General features: G+C 48.7%; 1 protein-coding gene across 1 annotated transcript; it reads right to left on the bottom strand.

Annotated features, from left to right (window-relative positions):
• Window positions 1-1,844: 1,844 nt before the first annotated feature.
• On the bottom strand, window positions 1,845-19,439 carry LOC120536492 (proline-rich transmembrane protein 2-like). The gene is made up of 4 exons (XM_039764880.1): window positions 19,006-19,439; window positions 14,773-15,494; window positions 8,800-8,932; window positions 1,845-2,090 (listed from the first exon to the last, which is right to left on the bottom strand). Exons 2-4 carry the CDS (start codon window positions 15,268-15,270, stop codon window positions 2,080-2,082), a joined length of 642 nt encoding a protein of 213 aa, XP_039620814.1. The 5' UTR covers window positions 15,271-15,494; window positions 19,006-19,439; the 3' UTR covers window positions 1,845-2,079.
• Between the last annotated feature and the right edge of the window lie 1,114 nt (window positions 19,440-20,553).

Here is a 20,553-nt window from a genome sequence, read left to right as displayed (position 1 = left end):
CCTCCTCCATGACCCTCTAAGCTTCTGTGCCCCCACCCACTCGTCTCTTATGTTTCCAGGAAGTGGCAGTGCCCGCCCTCAGAAATGTGCCGCTCAGTTCCCCATGAAAGAACAGGCACTTGGTACGTTCATTTTTTTTTTTTCTTTCTTTTTCCCGCTTCTTCGAACCACCAGGCCACCGCTCAAAAAGATCTCAAGTTCTGTAGCAACTCAAAAGTTCTGTGAAGATCAAGTAGGAGCATCCGTAGAGGTGAAGCCATTCAAAGGTGGCGGACCAGTTTTTTCGCTCGCCTGGCACGACCCACCACCCTTGGTCTGGCTTCATTTGGGTTGACTTGGCGACTGCTAGCTTGGAGCCAGCTCTGCTTGACAAGGTCAGTCCATCCAAAGCTTTGGTCAGGCATCATGTTTTTGTTTTTATCAGCCATTGGTACAAGGCCATAATGACTGGCGGTTTAACTAGTGCTCAGACAAACAGAAATGTGTAAACTTGTGTTGTGGCATTAAAAAAACGCCAGTCCGTCTGTTCAGCGTTCATTCCAAACGATGAAGAGGAAGATCCTGGGCTCCTTCCCAAGGAGACCTCCCTGATTTCTAAAAAGAAACGTTGCCATTATGTCCATCCCATTGAGAGCCCACCTCAAAAGCTGGCTGTGCGTCTGCCCCTCAAGTCAGTGTGCTTGACTAGGATTCCCAGTGGCACGAACGTGCGCGTGTTGCATGCCGGTACATCAATCGAAACCGATGGCGCGCAAAAACGTGTTGTCGCTGTCTGTGTGCGCGTTCTCTGTGGCGTTTCTTCCGAGCGAATGCGCGTGCGTGAGAACGGGAGTCGACGGCCCGCCCTACATTCAGGAGACCGCTAGGGTGTCCGCTGGTCTCGGGATGAGACGTTCTGGATGAATGACAGGGTCTCACGGTGGCCGCGTGAGTGGGGCCATAGGCGCGTGTGCGGTTAGGTGCCAGCCGACGCGGTCGGTCTGTTTTTTTTTTTTTTTTTTTGGGTGGGAGGGTAGCGTGGAAGGGGGTTTCAGCCTGCGGTACGTGCATGAACTGAACTTGTCTGAGGTTGTGTTGTAAACATCATGAGACCCTTTTGCTCACAGCCTAAGCACTCTTGTCTGTCTGGAAGTTCTGGTCTCTCCACCTTGGGGCATTCCAGGCCACAGGGGCATCTTTCAAGGGGAGTTAGGGGGCTATAAGGGTTTATATAATCAATGGAACCAGAGAGAGCCAACGCAACGGGAGAGAACATGGCGCCTCGTGGGGCTGTAGGTGTCCCGTGTGCTTTTACAGTCCCTCAGTCGTCTCCCGGAGTTAGCAGCTCATTGCGCTACATTTTGCAATTTTAGAGTCCTCCAATTTGACTTTTGAGTACTTGGGCTGAAATGAAGACCCCCCGGGCACCCCCGTCTCAGTGTATCGTGAATTCGATCAAACCGGGCGCCCCCTGTGTGAGATGTGGGTGCGCCCTCTAGAGTTGAAATTGGCACTTGCAAGTCGCGTTTGAAGGAACGGGTCCGAAAAGGCAAAACGAACATACCGTCGCTTCTCGCTTTTCTTTTTCCACAGTGGGCTAATGGGCAGGAGGCATGCTAGGAGTAAGAAACACGGCTTGGCATAGCGTTGTGCTGCAGCGAGTGGAGACGGGCAAGAAAGACACGTCACGGGCCACTGGGCGCAAAAAAGAGCGACAAAAACGAAGGTGGGGGAAAAAAGGATGGATCGATGGTAGAAATACAAGTTACTCGAAATTCAGTCACTTTCAAAAACGATCCACCAGAAGCTTCGTGTAGAAAAAAAAAAGAAAATGGTGAGCTGATCCTTTTAAATGGTAATGGGGGCGATCGATTAACAAGGTGCCGACTCTTTACCTCCGCATTGCTGCGCCCGTTCCTTTGACTCCTTTTCTGAGGTTCGGAGTCCCATCGGTTTAGGTACCGCAAGTCGTGTCCATTGGCCGGCCATGGGTCGGGATGACGAGGATGAGTCAGTGATTGGTGACAGGCTGGATCTGGGGTGGGGTGGGGCACAGAGGAGGAGGACGGGGGTTCGATCTGAAGAGCGCTGGGGATCATCTCACGACAAGACTGGAAAAGAAGAAAAGATGGAGAGAAGGCGAAGTCAGAGAGGGCAGCAAGCAGAACGACATATCAACATCCAACGAAGACTTGTCACATCATGGGTAGGGGACGTGAAGCATCGAGCCGAGGCCATCGTGGACAAACATGCGCATGCGCCTCGTGGCTGATTTAAACTACTGCACTGAGCCTTGAAATCGTCGCGTAACATGACAGGCGCATGCGCCTGAACACTCGGCGATGTTTGTAGCCCGCAAAAAAAGTGAACGATCCTTTAAAAATTAGGCAGGATCACCGCTCGCCACGACACATTTTCCTTGTATTTGTTCCTCACATTGCTTAATTTTTCATACATTCGCCGGCTTCCGAAGCTGATGTAAGCCAATACTTTGCACCACAAACTGGCCGCCATCTGATTGTCGTTGTAGTACTTGGGACTTTGCGTAGCATTAAAACGTGCTATATAAATAAATGTTGATGTTGATGTTGTTGTGATGTGTTGCATATATTTTCTACCCTCCTCAACAAGTCTTTCTTCGATCTGCTCCAAGTTTACTTCAGAACAGCAGAAGACAAATAGAAATGCGTTTCAGGAACGCCGTACTTGATTAAACTGGCCAATCAGAGACGTGGGGGGTCTGCGTAGGGTCAGTTTCGACACGACGTCAGCTCAACGTAGGAGTGTAAATCAGTCGTTGCCGTTAGGTTAGGCGTGCGAACAAAAATGGAACCGTAAAGTAACGGTCATGTGACTGGTCAGCAGCTGACGTCGTAAAATATACCAAGGGCGCAACAGTAATGGCACACAGCATGCAGTGTCTTTACGATTTTACACCATCGCTGTGAGCCTGTGGCAGTGCAGTCACCCATAACAACCTCTGGCCAACGAGAGGAGACCATTCGGTCCACGTGACGCTCGTTTGTTCGGCTAATGGCTAAGCGGTCCCAACGGCTCATCCTGATCCTTCTTAAAGATTCTCAAAGTGTCTCGCTGCAGATTCATAAAACTCCGCTTCCTGGCTTCCTAAACGCCCTTCCACCTAATTTCCACTCGGGTACGTGATCCACCGTTAAGGTGAAGAATACATCCTGCTGCAGTGTCTACTTTATCAATGTCTTCGAGAAGGCTGAAAACCTGCATTGGAAGAACACCCAGAATAAAGAGCAAACAGCTGAAAAGAAAGTCGAATCGAATCCTGTTTGACACCAACCCTCAAACGGGGTATGGACACAATGGCTGGCACTTTGTATCAAAGTTTATTATCCAACCCGGTATATCCTATAACTGCAGGGTCACGGGGGTCTGCTGGAGCCAATCCCAGCCAACACGGGCCGCAAGGCAGGAACAAACCCCGGGCAGGGTGCCAGCCCACCGCAGATTTTGTAGAAGTCGTAAGAAGTAATCCTGCTGTCGCTGGTATTCTAAATCACCCATTTAAACGTCACACGTTCAATCAGTTTATTTAAGGTGACGGGACTTGTGGTCTGTGCGTCGCCCACTCAGCTTGAAGCAAAATAAGAAACGTCAAGAACGGTCGGAAGAGGTGAGAAACAAAGTGATAGAAATGCGCACACAGTTGCACCGCCACATTGACTTTAAATCACGGCCACCGCACTGAACATGTAAAAGGTGAGGACTCTGCGGCATTTTAACAGCAGCTTAATGGCACGTCACTTTAATGGCGGGGATTAGTGGCGCTCCCTGGTGACCATAGCGGGTCGTTAATATTGGGGTCCGGATTACGTGCTCCCATAACCGCCCCCACCATGTACATAACGGGGACTTTACGGACCGCGCGCCCCTAATGGACTGACTGGCTGAGGCTGTAGTCGCCATCACGAATATTTTGGTGCCCCCTGGCCCTGTCGCCCGCACCTCAATCCGCCACTGTGAGTATTTTTATTGTAATATACAGTCAATGATACGCAAAATGCTGTGAAAGTAAAAGAGTTATTGACTGTGAATGTACAGCCACGTTTCAACAGTGCAGTACGGCTGTGACTCTAATTCATTTTAAAGGTTCGTCTGCTGACCCCCTCCCACCCCACCAGCCCCCAGGTCTGACTGCACCCTCGCATTTCTACCGACACACACACACACATACGAACTACACAGACGCACACGCGCTCCCCCCGTTCGGTCCACAAACACTCTCGTTATCCGCGGTGCGCTCGGTGTCATTTCACGGTTAAAAGTGCCGATCTCAGGCAAATGGTAATTGATAGGGAAACTGAGGCTGGCAGGCGTCAGTGCCTCTGCAGCGCCGCGGCTCCATCACTCTCTGCAGGCTTTCGTGCGCGGCTCCCTCCCTGGGCTCCAGCGGATTCGCCGTGGATCTTCTAGGCGGTGGGCCGTGACGAGCGGTCAGGTCTCGGATAATAAATTCTCTTCCTCGGGCAAACCGGGGGAATCCGTGACGTGGTGCAGGTAGTCGGATAAATTGGGCGGAGTGCGCGTGTCAGACAGAAAGTTTCGTTGGTTCTCGGGGGGAATGCGCGTGCACGCGCTCTTCCCGTGTTAGGTCTGGGCGCGCGCCCCTCGTAACATGCAGTCCCAAACCCATCAGTCACAGAAGATGTCGGAGCCCCCAGGGTTTGTTTCATACAGAATATTCTCAGGGGAGTTCTGTGTATGTAACATTACAACAAAACACAAGATTGCATTTATGCGCTCGTTCACTGAGAAGGACAGCCTGGGGGTGTCCTGCTAAATGGTACCCCCATCGAGCTCACCTCTTTCAGCCAAATGAACCCACACGGGCAATCGGCGATGTGGCCCTGAAAGAACCTTGTCGGTGTGCGTCAAGAAACAGTCAATAGATTAGAAACCGGGCTCTGGAGAGACCACCGGAGCAGGAACGGAAAACGAGAAGAAGCCCACCTCGACACACTGCGTGCGCGTTTCGGAGCCACAGGCCAGTCCGTGGTATCGGCGTTCGTTTCCCTGATGTCTTTTCTGATTCGGTAATATTAATAAAAAATGAATTTATCAGACAGATGCCTCCAAATAAACATGAAAATCAGCTTCGTGCTGCCATCAGAGTCTGTGCAGCCCAGGAAGTCTGCGAATTGTGTCGCGTCTCAGTCTGGGGTTCGAGTGTTCATTTTGGATTCTTGTAATTATTGATGTCTGTCTGTCACTTTTCATTTTTGGTTTTGCTCCTTGTGTTTCGTGGATGGTGCCCTCAAGAGGCGGGGCCACCTGCCAATCACTGCTAGGAACTGCCCAGCACCCTGGAAGCTGGTGGCTCATTGTGAGTCCGCTAGTTGGTGGATCGGATCGGCTTGTGTTTATTGCGATTTTCTGGACTTTCTGCTCTGAGTTTGGACCTCACTTTTGGAATCTACTAGGAACCTGTTTGATTTGGATCGCCTTCATGTCCCCGGCAATTCCATTTCTTTGTGCTCCACAAAGCTTCATTGGAATACTTTTTTGTGAAGAGTAAATCTTTTATATTATAAGGATGCGGCGCTTGCCCGTATGATTAGCCGGGGTTTGACATCAATGTCAATTTATTTCTATAGCACATCTAAAACAACATAGGAATGCTGTGGCCAAAGTGCTTTACAACAATAGAATAAAAGAAAACATACAAAAAACGAAACATAAATAGAAATCAAATATATGAACATAAATAATAAATAGAAGTAATGCTATATAATCATAATAAGGAAACCATCAGTATTACTGAAGGTCACAGAAAGCAAGTGAATAGAAACGAGTCTTTAATCTCGTTTTGAATTGTCGACGTGACAAAGTAAAGAGCTCCACAGGCGAGGAGCAGCAGCTGCACATGGCCTGTCTGTCCCCTTGATGGTGACACCCCCTCTTTGGGACTCCCATGTCACGACAAACTGACCAGCATACGATGGCTGGGGCTTAAATATGCTTGCAGTGGGATCATCAGCGCCGAATGTGTCTCTCAGAAAATGGCTCGGAGGAAATGCTTTTTTTTTTTTTTGGATTACACAGTTTTGTAAAAAGATTTGGGTCTGTGTCACAAATGGAAAAAAATCACACTTGAATAATAAAACGTGCTCCGTATTTAAGCCTGTGAGGTAGCTTACAATAGTGGTGACAGAATTATTATAATTTCTTTATTTAAGTTTGAAATCCCATAAATTGTAACTGTGTGAATAATATTTCAGCCTTGAACTAAACTGACTTTCTAATATCATCAGATCTTCAATGCCATCAAAGTGTAATGATTACTTGTAACATTTACCCGTGATTCTTCTTTACCCAATCGTGGATCATGGATGCAGATAACACAATAATATTATTATCCAGTGATGCTGGGTTTTCTAGCGCAGCAAGGAGAAGGAGCGAATATGAAGAGTCGAATCATCAAGTCGCTTAGCGTGTTGACATGCATTAACCCCGTTATGCACAGTAAGAGAGTACAGGAATCGGGTTATGGACCTTTGAGAAACCTCACAAACAGCGGGAGATCTCTCCGCGAATTAACCGAGGCCGTGTAAACCCTTAACTGGGTTACTCTTAACGATTTCGTATTCTACGCGTGTTGGCTGCGCGTGGATTTTCTTCCCATTCGGCAGTCACGGTATGAGCAGCCACAAGATAAATTCCCTAAGTCTCTCCAGGCTGAAGTAATCTGTCTCAATATTTCATCCACCCATCCATTATTCAACCCGCTATATCCTAAGCACAGGGTCACGGGGGTCTGCCGGAGCCAATCCCAGCCAACACTGGGCGCAAGGCAGGGAAACAAACCCCAGGCAGGGCGCCAGCCCATCGTAGCTGTGTATATATTAATAATGCAAAAAAGCGAACCCGGGTCTCCTAACTGCGAGGCAGCAGCGCTACCCACTGTGCCACCGTGCTGCCCCTCAATATTCCAGAAATCACTCGAATTAATGTTGATGAGCTGAACGTAAAGTAAAGTGCTAAACTCATCAATACAATCTCGAGAGCAGGAAGTTAGCAAGTTAAAAGTAATCGGATTACTTTTTACAGTAACGATAACCCGACGCAGACACCGGCGTTGTTATCCTTATCAGCCCTGAGTGAACGGCATGAAGCACACGTACCGGCGTGTCGGTCTTTTTCAGGGCTCAGAGTCTGCTTTGTGACACCCAGTAACAGAAACTTGGAAATAAAGCGTCAGTCTTAGTAAAATAATTAATAAAAGACAAGGCGTCATGTTCATATTTACGGTGGCCGACGATGACCTTGAACTCTTTTTATTTTATTTATTTTTTTTGGTGCAGTTTAATGACGTCAGAGCGTTTTGACAAAGGCGAACTCCGAAATTACTAGAAGATTTAAACGCAGATTAATTCGAGATGAGTTTTCCGCCCCGATCATGTTATTCACCCAAACCCGATTATTCGTGTGCGTCTTGAACATCCAAGGACGGCACTTGCGGAGTTTTAACGCGAAGGAGACGCTCGGACTTGGAATGGAATCCTTCTTGTCGCATTGCATGTCAAGTGCACAGCTGCAGTTCTGTCACATTTGACTTTGTCACGTTCGTGCCTCTTATTCGACGCCAGTTTCATCTTCGTGAGTTCAGATTTTATTCCTGGATTATAATCTCCAAATTGTAGCCTGTAATGGTTGCCGTCCTTCTCCCCAAGAGTTTATGACAGGTGGGCGCGCTCGCCTGTCACTGTTCTGATTTTGAGGTTTTTATAAACTTCTCTTTCAGTCCGTTAAACGTCCCGGAAGTCTGCGCGGAGTCTGAAGCAAACGACGGCGTCCAGAGAAGCGTGCGGGACGAGCGGTGCGGGCAGGATTTACTTCGCTTCCCGTTTCACGGTAACATTTGAAAGGCTCTTAAGGCCTCTTTTGCGGTTTACCGTTTTAAATCTAATCTTCTTTTATTGTTTCATTTTTGTCGATGTATTTTCTGTCCATTGTTCACAGCATACATGAATGTGAGGCCCGTAGAGCACTGCGTGCTACACGTGAATGAAGAGCAATGGTCTCCTGCCTAGTAGGGTTCGCCTTGGGGGTGTCTATGTGGTTGGGACCAGGAGGGTCGCCAGCCTCTGCACTTACTGGGGGGTTTGTACTCAACGACGGGAGTTTCCGTGCTGTTCTGCTGTGCTGAGTCTTCGCGTTGTACGCGGCTATTTTCAGAAGGAGGTTCATAGGAGATCATGGGCTTTAGGCATACAGGGGAGTCGCTCGAAGATCAGGTGCTAAAGTCCCTAAATCCCCCACAATGATGCCACTGGTTGGGACAGAGTGGGCGCCAATAGGCGGTCGAAACGCACTTTGCTAACAGACCACCAGACCCTGAACTGAGCCGGTGTGCAGCGAGGAATTTGGAAACTCAGTGGCATTTCTAAAATGAGTTCTCATCTATTTACGGAGTTTGTTAAGGATCTGAAGACATACATAAAAGAAACCCTGGTGTGGATGGTCCTAATGGGAACCCAAGATGGTTCCCCTGTGACATCACTCTTAAGAACCGCTTAGGCACCGTTATTGTTACAAGCGCAGACAAAGCAAGAAGGAAGAAATAAAATCCATCCATCCATTATCCAACCCGCCATATCCTAACTACAGGGTCACGGGGTCTGCTGGAGCCAATCCCAGCCAACACAGGCATAAAATGAAGAATTAAAAAAAAAAGAGTACAGAGAGGGCAAGGTGCCAAGAGCAGGGCAGACAAACAGGGGGAGAGAGGGCAGAGGAGACAGACAAGCGGCCTGAGTACACGTCAGGGGGTGTGGTCACCATACTTACTGCCCCAGTTGATGATGCAGGACATTGCGATGATCAGGACTCCGCCCACCAGCGCCACGATGCTCAGCAGCTTCGCCACACGACCCAGGCGCCGCGCTCCATCCACATCTCCCTGCTGGAAGCTGTTTCGAGACTGAGGGAAGAGCGACAACATGTCCGTCAGTGATCCAAATGGACTAATAATGATAATAATAATAATAATCGACATTTATATAGCGCCCCTCTAACCTGGGGAGCCACTTCAACCACCAACATGATGCGACGGCAGCCATTGTTGTGGCAGCAGGTTCACCACACATTAGCTATCAGGTGGCGGAGGGGTGACAGAGGCAGACAGGGGCTGATTAGGGGGCCAGAATGAATAAGATCAGGGTGGGCAATTTAGCCCTACTGTTTTTGAAGGCTGCTCATACATCTTTAATAAGCACAGAGTGCAAGGGCCTCATCTGAAGCTGAAGGACAGCATTCCTGCACTGGGGCACTGGGATCCACCCAAGGGTAAGCGCCCCCTGCTGGCCTCACCAACATCTCCTTCAGCAGCAATCCAAGTGATGGCTGCAGTCTAACATGCTTAGCTTGAAGTGAATTACCTGTTCTGAAGTGTTGGCAATATGGCCACCATTTGGAGGAGATGACATGAGGAGTTTGCCAGTTGTTTTCAGCCATGTGCGTGCTGGACAGCTCCTGATGTCAGAGGCCATGCCAGAGCATTTTTTGAGGTGAATCCATCAGGGAGCTGAACTTTGTCCAGTGCTGAGATGGATGGAGTCCACCAGTTAGCAGGATGAGAACCCAGCATGGAGCAGATGGACTGGACAGTCAAACGATAGAACTGGTGACAGGGCCCATCCACGAGGTGGCTCAGATGACATTAGCACTCCCTTTGTCACATGCTGGTCAGATCTGATGCCACAGTATTTAGGTTTGGACCTTCGATTTTGGTGGATGTTCTGAGCCCTTTCTACAACATACAGAAGTGACACAGCGCAGGTGGCATGGCTGCCGTATGCCCCACTGTCTGTCTGGGAGTGTCCCAAGCGTTGGTGAGCGGACAGAGTGGCGATTTCTCCAGTCTCCTAAGATGGCAGTTGTGAGGTGGGCTACTCAGGGTCCCACAGGCAGGTGAAATAACTTGTTGAGGGTCCCACAGGGTCAGCAGCAGGACCTGAATCCCCAATCTTAAGCACTGCGCCACACTGCCCGCCACCATTTAACGCCTAACTCTGGTGAGGCAGACGTCTCCTGAGTGAAGTTCTACCCACACTTCCATTCTCCTGCCAAATCTCGGACCACCAAGAGGGCTCCAACATGAGAAATTTCCCCAATGGCGGAGGACCCTTCAGCCTGTGCGTGGATTGATTGGTTACCTACAAGCTGGTATCTCGTCCAGATGGCGTGAGTGGGATGAGCTGAGCTCGGCACAAAGCAGACAGAAATAGAAAAGTAAATAAATAAATACGCTTGTGTTTGAAATTCTAGACCAGAAGATTCGGCCCAAGCACTGCATGACAACTCCAAACGAGAAGTGAAGAAATGTGCTGCAGTCTAACGGTAGGGTGGCACAGTGTGTAGCGCCATTGCCTCCTAGCGACTCTGGGTTGGTTAGGCCGTGTGCTCAGTTTTTTCTCTCGTTTAATTAACTAGCACTTTCCAGTTGGACCAGAGCAGCCCATGATGGTATTTACTGTAGTGCCCATCTTCCAGGACTGCTCCCTCCCTTGGGCCCATTATGGTCAGGGTGGGCTCCCGCTCACTGACTGTAACGTGTGACCCTGAGTAAGCCTGGGACTGAATGTTGTAAGTCGCCATAGATAAAGATGTCCATCCAATCAACAAATCTAAATATACGTGACTTGTTATTGAAACATCTGGGTGTGGAGGAGGACAGGTGGACGGTGGGCCAAAAAAGTGAACCCTTCAGGCAAGCCGGGGGACTCGCTGAGGCAGACAGACTGTCAGAGAGGAAACTGACACGCCAGACGGGCAGGGAGGAAGAACGTTCCAGAAGCCGGCGAGTTTCATCCGCTAAACGCACGTAACGTAAGCGTGGACGCCTGTGCCGTTGGACAAGATGGAGCGACCGCTAATCAGATAAAAGAGCCGGAGGTCAGCGTCACTCGGGAATTGCAGCATTCCCAGTTAATTCTGAGTGGGCCACTCCCTTTAAGTCACTAAATCACGTCACGACAGCTGACTGGGGCCAAACCGCTGAGCCCACCCTCACTGGTCACCACTCTCAGTGACACTCTGGTCTCACAAGTTAGTTCAGCTGAACAGAAAGCTAGAGAGGCAAACCAGTCAACGCAATCGGCTCCAGTAATGGGAGACGGATGGGCTCCAGTAAGCCGATTACCTGGACACATAGCGGCCATATGACTTAGAGAAACGGGAGGTTCAAATGAAGGACCTCCGGCTTCCGAGCCACCGCAGCCACTAAGAGCGACAGCCGTGTTTTAATTGGTAAATAATTGAAAAGATTTTCTGATTTCTAGGAGACAAAGTTCCTGCTGCAATTGGAATTCGTCCTGAATAATTGATGTCGAGGAGAGTGGGGGAAGGGCGTCCGCCGCAACACGAAGCTAAGGTAACCCGTGTCCCTGGGGGCGGCAGGAGGTGGAGGAGGACCCGAGGGCAGCTGGGTAGAGCAGGGCTGGACTGGACTGGACGGAGAGCTGCACTCGGCTCTGCGTTTAGGGTCTCAGAGGGGTCGACGCGTCAGCTGGATGGAGGCCAGTCAGTCAGAGCCTGAGATGAATGAAACGTCAAAGAGAGAAAGAAAGAAAGAAATAAGAGCTGGACAGGATCACGAGATGGGGCTCGGACTCGCAGGCAAGTGACAAATGGCTTCATTTAAAGCTGAGGTCACAGTGACCAGGACAGGACCCACCGGAGGAGCTGGGCAGAGGCCACTAATGCTTTTGGGTACTGGACAGCCATTTATAGACCCAAGCTTATCAAAGAGCACTAAGGAGCCCATTGTTGACTTGGACAGAGTGACCAGGATGACAGAGCTGGACAGTCAGATGATGAGTTAGCCATTCAATAAGACAAAGTTCATCCGAGAGGTGCTTACAATTTACATTTGGGCTTCCGTGGCCTGACTGGATGTGCTCCCGGAGCTCCAGTGAGCTAAACAGAGCCAGCCCAGGACCGTGTCCACCAGTGAGTGAGGGTCAGGAGAGATGGACAGTCAAGTGATGCGTGTGACAGAGTGGGCCACCCATCAGGTGACTAAAACTCCATATGCATGCTGGACAGCAAATCCCCCAGGGAGCTGACCTAAGTCCAGAACTGAGTTGAGCCAAGCCCACCAGTGAGTAGGATAAGAACCTTGCATGGATCAGATTAAAATTGTATGTGAGAAAGAGCTGACCGAGTCCATACATTAGGTGGATCAACTGACTTTAGCACATGTGCATGCTGGACAACTCCTGACGCCAGAGCTTTTTCTAAGCCAAATCCACAAGGGGGCTAAACCAAGTCCACCAATGCACCAATGAGCAGGATAAGAACTAGCGTGGGACAACCAAGTCATATGTGTGACAGAGCTGACTTCATCGTGACTGAGTCCATCCATTAGGTGCTCAGACAACATTAGGAGTTTTCATCCATGTACATGCTAGACAACACCTGATGCCAGAGGCCATGCCAGAGCATTTTTTGAGGTGAATCCATCAGGGAGCTGAGCCTCGTCCAGTGCTGAGATGGATGGAGTCCACCAGTTAGCAGGATGGGAACCCAGCATGGAGCAGATGGACTGGACAGTCAAACGATAGAACTGATGACTGGGCCCGCCCATGAGGTGGCTCAGATGACATCAGCACTCGCTCGGTCACATGCTGGTCAGATCTGATGCCAGATCACTTAGGCTAAGATCAGACTGCAGCTCAATTCTGATTTTGTCACCCATGCGTCAGTCAGAACTGATAACTTCTGGAAAGTGTGAACAGCATAACAAAAAGCACATTGAATGTGAACTTTCCAGGTCAGGTTTAGACCACTAAAGCCAATGTGACTTGACTGTGACCCACGTTTGTACGCTCAACTCTGATTTGGGTTGGACTTTGCACTCACTGTCTATGCAGCCTTTGTCAAAGCTCTGCTTTAAAACACCAAGATGGATGGGAGCACCAAAGCAATGAAGGAGCGGTGGGAAGACTAAAGCCAGACGTCCATCCGGTCTGAGTCTCAGGGGGGCGGTTATCCAATCAGAGATGCCCACATTTATCCTGTCCTCTCTAGCCGATGTGTTTTTAGACAAGCCGTGATATCTAATCCCTCCAGTGTGTCCTACAATTGCCCCCGAGGTTTCCTCCCAGTTGGGCGTACTTGAAACACCTCAACCGGGGGGCATCCAGTGGGCGTCCTAAATGCCTGGCAGCAGCTCCACACTGAGCTCCTTGCCTTGTCTCCAACGCTGCTTGTATCCAGGATCTCGTTCTCATTCTCGTTCTACCGAAGCTCCTGACCACAGATGAGGTGTAGGTAGGAGCTTCCATTGCTCATCAGCTCAACTCTCTCCCTACATCCAGACAGAACTTCCTGATTCCGAATGGAGTTGGTGCACCTGAGGCACACGTGTGTTTCTGAGAGAATCTTGTGGCCCAATGCTGGCATACAGTAAGTAATCGAACGTCCTGCTTTACATTCCGTGATTGTCAATCCTCAGCACGCCTCAACGCTGCCTGCCCCGTGTCACCCGTCTCCCACCCGCACCTCTCTCTGTACTTACAGATCTGCCACTGATAGCTGCACTATAAACAACAGGGACCATTTTTCCTTTGCTGTTTCTCTCCCCTTCACAACATGAAGTATTGCAAGAGCCAGCATGCTGTTGGTGTCCATGGTGGTCTGTGAGGTCGCATCTGTCTGATGAATTTAATTGTGCACATGTGGGGCAGATTTATGGCAGGGACTTGTCCAAAATGATATCAGACTCATTTTCAATTACTTTGTCCAATCAAAACACTGCATATGAACCAAACAATCGGAACTGAGTCTGAAAGTAGCCTTAGGACTTCAGGGCGGTTTAACCAAAGTGATGTCAGCAAAGTTACCGTTGAACCGGTGAGCTCAGGAGGAAAGAATCCACCACCAAAGTGACCAACGCACTGCTGGAGAGCTGCTGGTCAGCTGTGAGAATCGCATCTGCCAAAGCATCAAACGGCGTAAAGGAGTAGGACAGAGTGACCGAATGAGTGTGACAAAGTCCATCTATGAGGTGGCTGGACCTTACAGTCCCCATGGATGTTTTCAACCAAATGTCCATAGATGAAGGCAGAGCATTAAGAGCCGAGCTGAGACCACCAGTGAGTCCAGCACTGAGCTGGACAGAGACCACCAGTGAGTAGGACAAATGGACCAGTGGAGCAGCTACAATGAGCTGGACAGTGAGACCGAGTTCACTATTCAATAGGAGGGTCTCCACCCATGAAGCGGCTTTCACAGCTGCTTTCAGCCATATGCGGGCTGAGCTTCTGGAGCTCAACAGGGGCTTTACAGGATGCATCTTCAGAGATTTCAGGACGTCCTGGACGTCTCCTGACTTAAACCCACCACTAAGGTAGTTGAAGATGAAGATAAAAAAAGCCTTCAGGGTTCCTTTCAGCCTCACAAATGCTGGACAGCTCTTGACCAGATAACATGGCAGTGAGCCCAGATCTTTCTTTCTCTTTTCTGCAGGCTCAGAGATGTTTTGTCAATTTGCCAGGTCATTACGCTGCCTCTCGTCCTCCATCCTACATCAACCACCCCCAAACCCCCCCGCCACACTTCCTCCCTCCTCAGGCACAGTCCATAGCTTGTGGTGGAGAAGCCGCAGAAGCCTGACAGCAGCGCCATGCGGAGCCACATCCTGCTTTTAAACACCACTTCTGACCACCTCCTGACTCGTGAGGTTTGATCTGTGGACCACAGTGCCCACGTACATCTCCAGCCCTACCTGGCGTGACCACCCCTCGACAACACACTTACCATCACAGAGTAGACGAAGGCCACAATATTGATTGGCCAAATGGGGCAAAAGCAGGACAGGACGGCCAAGATGAGGTAGTCCCGGGGCTTCTCCCCGTCCATGGCGCTATTGGTGGCCGTGGAAGGTTGGCGACACAGGCTGGGCCGTGGTGAATTGGTCCCCACACTGGGGAGGTGAGCTATGGAGCCCGATTTGCTGCCCACCCGGGAGCGCCCACCGCGGGGCTCCTTCAGCTGTCGGCGTTTGGCATCAGGGGTGGCGTGCAGATCACTGATGCTGCCGGCAGACTGGACGACCACCACTCCGTTACCGTTCTCCACCCGCTTCTCGTCCACCACAGTCACCTCCTGCTGCTCCTGGGGTGCTTCGGGGATGATGGGGCCATCTGCAGGTGTGGGTGTGCTTTCAGGGGTCGGCTGATCCTGCTGTTGCTCAGGCACAGCACTGGGGGTGCTGCTGTTGGTGAGCGAGGGGCTGTTCTCCGTGTTCAGAGCCATGGCTGCTGGCTCTGCTGGTCACTGGCTGGAATTCAGAAATCAAAGGGGGCTGCTTGGTTGGCACTGTGCGTGGTGCTCCTGCTGGTGGCCTTCTGTTACAATGCCTGGAATTAGTGGTGAGCCATGGAGTCCACTGAGCCGCACACACCTGTCTTCAAGTGCAGGTGCTAATGGGAAGCCATGCTGTCCAGCCGATAGGCAGCTGTACAAGGAGAGGGAACGTCCTGTGGTGGAACAAAAAAATAAGAATAAGAAGTAGAAGAAGAAGAAGAAGGGTGTGTGAGGAAGGAGAATGTTTGGGGGCAGAGGGTGGGGGGGGTCCTGCTGTCTGTGCAAGTGCTGGGGGCTCACGTGTTTGTCAGGTGGGTGAATGTGCTTGTCTAGGAACCATCTATTAAATAATGGCTTTCAAATCTATCTATCTATTTATCTATCTATCTATCTATAATATAATGCATTTCTATCTATCTATCTATCTGTCTATCTATCTATCCATCTATCTATCTATCTGTCTATCTATCTATCCATCTATCTATCTAATCCTTCCTACTACACCAAATTCTATCTGTCTTTACTTTTTAATGTTTAAGGTTCTCATTCACAGCAAATTGAAAGCTGAATTTCCATATTATAAAGTAAGTAGTAAGTATTGTAATCGACATATTTAATGAAATTTGGGGTATTAATAATTTCTTTGCTTTCTACAGAAAATACAGTTTTCGTATCTAGTAGTAAAATGTGCGTAGAAAGACTGAAAAGTGTAAATGTTTCCAAAATGATGACTGTTAATATAACTTAATTGTAACATAAATGTCATTAAATATTCTTTTAAATTAAAACAAATGTTAACTTTTTAAAAGGCTTTAATACCGTGTCCTGCACATCTCTCAGTCTCTCTTTCTATCTCTCTATTTCATTCTGTCTTTGCTGTCTCTCTCTCTCTCTCTTTCTCTCTCTGTCAGTCTCGCTATGTCACCTTTCATGTGTTTGTGTTTATCCGTAAAGGCTCATAAATTTTGGATTTTCCTGTCTAAATGTCTATTGTTTTCCTCAGACTCCAGACCACCTTAACTCACTAAAGATGGAGGAGGGGGACTGGTGGTGGTGGTGGGGATCGGTGGGGCGGGGGACGGGCGGGTGGTGTTGTTTGGTATCTTGGCTTTACATCAAATGGAATCAGTTTGAAGCGTCAGCACTTCACACTTTGAAGGTTATGAGTGTTAGATAGACAGACACCATGCAATTATTAGACAGATAGATAGATAGATAGATTTGAAAGATAAGACACACGCACACACCCAGTGCACCAAGTCCTGCATTTCTTCCTTTCATCATTTCATGCCATCACTTAGTTTCTATTTTTCATCTTTTCTCATCCATTTTCATTTCTCCTCATACCACAGAGACATAACATGGCGAAAGCACTTCAGATCTCATATCCTTTATCGTGAAATGAATAATGCACAACACAAAAGGGTCCCCGGTGAATTTCCCAATTCCGCAGAATCAGAAAATAATCGGAACCAATGCATCAGCAAGAAAGGTGGAACCAGACAGACGGAGAAATAGAAAACACCGATAGATGGACAAATATAAGAGGCACTGGAGAGAGAGAATTTGGAGTAGATAGATAGATAGATAGATAGATAGGAAAGGTGCAATATGCATATATAGACAGCTATTTTGGTGTAGTCGGCAGGATTAGATTTGATCAGATACCCAGTATTTCATACAGTTGCCAGGACTACATAGATAGGTAGTTGAAAGGCGCTATATATCAGATCGATGTTTTATTTCCCAATGAGGTATATTACTTTAAATTTTTGTCATCAACGATACTTTTAATATTTTCTTCTATTACCTAATTTATTATTAAGAAAATGATTACTAATCAACATCTCCTGGGTTGATGAAGTCAGTAATGTACTCACAAAATATAATTTGTATTATTATTGTTAGCAGTAGTTCTTGTAATAATAATAATAATAATAATTGATGTAGATCTTTAAATATGATGAACACCTCCATCGCGCCGTCGTCATTTTTGTTTTTTTTTTTGGGGGGTGCACTTCACGGACCCGGGTGGTCGCTCTGTGGTGCCATTTGTGAGTTGACTCCTTGAGTTTGCGGGGCGTCCCTTTCGTTCTGACTCGTGCGGCGTGGTGGCGCAGCGTTCAGCTTTCTTTCCGAGTGTCCTCCCCAGACGTCCACTGCAGATTGATGGACGGGTGTGTCTGGACTCGCACCGTCATGTCCCCTGCGACCCGATGCAGATCGGGTGGCCTTGTCGCGGTGTTTTTACTTCAATCTTTCGACTCTTAACGGCGCTCTAAACCTTCCCAGTTGGAAGTGAGACGTCTAAGACTCCGCGCTGAAGTGACATGTTGTCACGTTACATGACAAGCCGTCCGCTGTGACCTGCTCGATTTCTAATCCCCTCTGATTTTGTCTTTTCTGGGGGATGAAATCCCTGAGGAGGTCTCAGCTGGTATGGGTGGGCTGCAGGGGCGCTTTGTGTTCCTCTAATCCATTTTCATTTTCATTCCATGAGGGACATCGACAGAGAAAGTAAATCAGACAGGCTGACAGAAGGGAAAAGTGACAGGGTGACAGAGACAAACGACAACACCGAGAGAATTTCTCCACCATCTCAAGACCCCTCAAAGCTCCCGAGGCTGTCACTCCCGGGTTGACGTCACCGCTCATTTTTCATCCCAGGACTGCCACCCACCATGTCAGAATATTTGCCCCACGTCCAAAACTTGTGACATGTTTTGCTTTTTTCTGGGGGTCCCAGTCCCCTCGCCCCTCTGACCACCCCCTCGCCTTTACATTCCCACTCTAAGCACCAGCTGTGACCAGTTTGTAATGGGACTCTTCTGTTCTGGTCACCTTAGTTTCTGCTACAACCGCACAGTGTAAACCTGGCAGAGTAAGGATGGGGTGTCCCGAGATCAAATGGAGCGACCCTGGGGGCGACAGATGTCACAGCACCGGGATACATGACCGTGCCGAAATGACACGACACGACAAGGGACCCGCAGCCCAGGCAGCGCCTTGGCGACAGCGTCTTCGGGCGGGCAGGAGGGGCGACTGACACCCACCCGAGTAGAAACGGGGAGCGTCCAACAGAAGATCAGGCTGTCGGTAAAAGTGCCAGAGCAGTCAAACCTCAGCCCGTTAATTAAAGCTTCCTACAGCTGGGTCTGCCCGGGGGGCACAGCGGAGGAGAAGAGGGAGGGCAGCGCGTTGGCACCAGGAGTGCAAAGTGTGCAGAAATGAGAGGAGCACCTGGCACACGTCTGCCGTGAAATTCATAGCCACATAAATAAAGAAGGCACCATATAAGAGACAGGGAGACACCCAAAAGGCGCTATATAACAGAAAGACGGACAGACAGACACAGACAGACAGAGACAGACAGAGAGGGAGGTGCGCGTTTCTCTTACTCACACACGCGTGCTCCTTTCGTTAAACGTTGAAAACAAAACGCCACACAATGGAAGTTGCGTGATAAACATTCACGGCGGCACGTGCTTCATGTGTTCACCCGCACCGAGCTTCATGCGTGTCGCCCCGGTGAACATGCGTGAGACACGTGCTTGTCATTTTGCAACACTCTCAGACAGCTCCCTTCATTACCCATGCATGCTGTAAGAAGACGGACGCAGACGGGGACAGAGACAGAGTCAGGGACAGAGACAGAGACAGAGACAGGGACAGGGACAGGCTTACCTTCCGCCAGCTGCTCGCCAATTCTGATGAACGCCCCTCTGCGTGTCTCAGCGTACTGGGCTGCTAGTTTTATTACTCAGGCTGCGGTTTGTGTTATTTGTAATCCCAGGCGCGAGCTGCTCCGTCTGCGACTCGCCTCTTCTCTCGCAGGCGGCTCTCTTCTGCAACGCAATACGGAGCGGAAAATGAATCAGGAGAAAACCGAACGAAGGAAAAAATCTGAGAAATTAAGGAAGAAAAAAATAAGGCAGGGCAGAAAAGGAAGAGCAGAGAAAAGAAGCGCAGGGCAGAGCGGAGCAGAGCAGAAAAGAGGAGAGGAGAGGAGAGGAAAGGAGAGAGGCGCTTCAGGGACAAACAAGCAGTCGGCGTCAAACGGGATCGGCGGTACTGCTGCCGTGCTGATGCGGAGACCCCCCGTCCCCTCCCCCAGAACACAGAAAGAGAGAGAGAGAGAGAGAGAGAGCGACGCACTCCGCACTCCCACCCGCTTCCAGCGACACAACCGATTCCAGCGATCAGTTATATAGCGCCTTTTACTATCTATCTATCTATCTATCTATCTATCTATCTATCTATCTATCTATCTATCTATCTATCTATCTTTAGTTCATTTGGTATCTATATTATATATTGCCTTTCATATCTATTTATTATATAGCGCCTTTTCATCTATCTAGCTGTCTACAAGGCACTATATAATCTATGCATATCTCTATCGAGTGCCTTTTGTATCTATTTATCTATTATTTAGTGCCTTTCACATATCTATCTATCATATAGCGCCTTTCGCATAGATAGATAGATAGATAGTGAAAGGCGCTATATACTAGATAGATAGATAGATAGATAGATAGATAGATAGATAGATAGATAGATAACTATTATATAGCGCCTTTCTCTATCTATCTATCTATTGTATAGTTCATTTTGTACCTATATTATATATCCCTTTCAAAATGTGTTTGTTATATAGCGCCTTTTTTCATCTTGCTATCTACAAGGCACTATATAATCTATCTATATATCTGTCGAGTGCCTTTTGTATCTATCTATTATAAAGTGTCTTTCACATTATCTCTCTATGCATATCATATACTGCCTTTACACCTGTCCATTATATAGTGCCTTTCACGTATCGATCCATCATATAGTTCATTTGGTATCTATATTATATATTGCCTTTCATATCTTTTTATTATTTTCATCTATCTATCTGTGTATTTATTCTATAGTGCCTTTCATGCCTATCCATCCATCTAATTGTCTGTCGGTTATCTAGCGCCTTTCCTGCCTCTCTATATATAGTGCCTTGCACTTCTTTTCTCTCTCTAGATCTAATCTGATGTTGCTAAGAGACGGCTAGAGAGGTCTCCTCCATCCCTGCGCCCACTCCTGTGCCCCCTAACCCCCCCGCGCTCTCCAGTCTTGGATTGTGGGGGTGCCTGGGTGGGAGTCGAGACCGACATCCGGGTATCTCATTAATTATTGAAGATGAGTGACAAAGAGAGGCAGGATCTGCGCACGCCGCTTCGTCCCAACTCGTCTCGT

This window comes from Polypterus senegalus, chromosome 10 (genome assembly GCF_016835505.1).
Source record: "Polypterus senegalus isolate Bchr_013 chromosome 10, ASM1683550v1, whole genome shotgun sequence".
NCBI classification, from domain to species: Eukaryota; Metazoa; Chordata; class Cladistia; order Polypteriformes; family Polypteridae; genus Polypterus; species Polypterus senegalus.
The sequence above is the reverse complement of the archived record's forward strand: the minus strand, read 5'-3'. Positions and strand labels throughout refer to the sequence as shown.

Bases quoted from the DNA above. Each gene is read 5' to 3' on its own strand.
- LOC120536492 (XM_039764880.1), bottom strand. From the start codon at position 15,270: ATGGCTCTGAACACGGAGAACAGCCCCTCGCTCACCAACAGCAGCACC. The intron at 8,933-14,772 runs GTAAGTGTGTTG...CTCTTCCCTCAG, and splicing joins CCTTCGTCTACTCTGTGATG to TCTCGAAACAGCTTCCAGCA.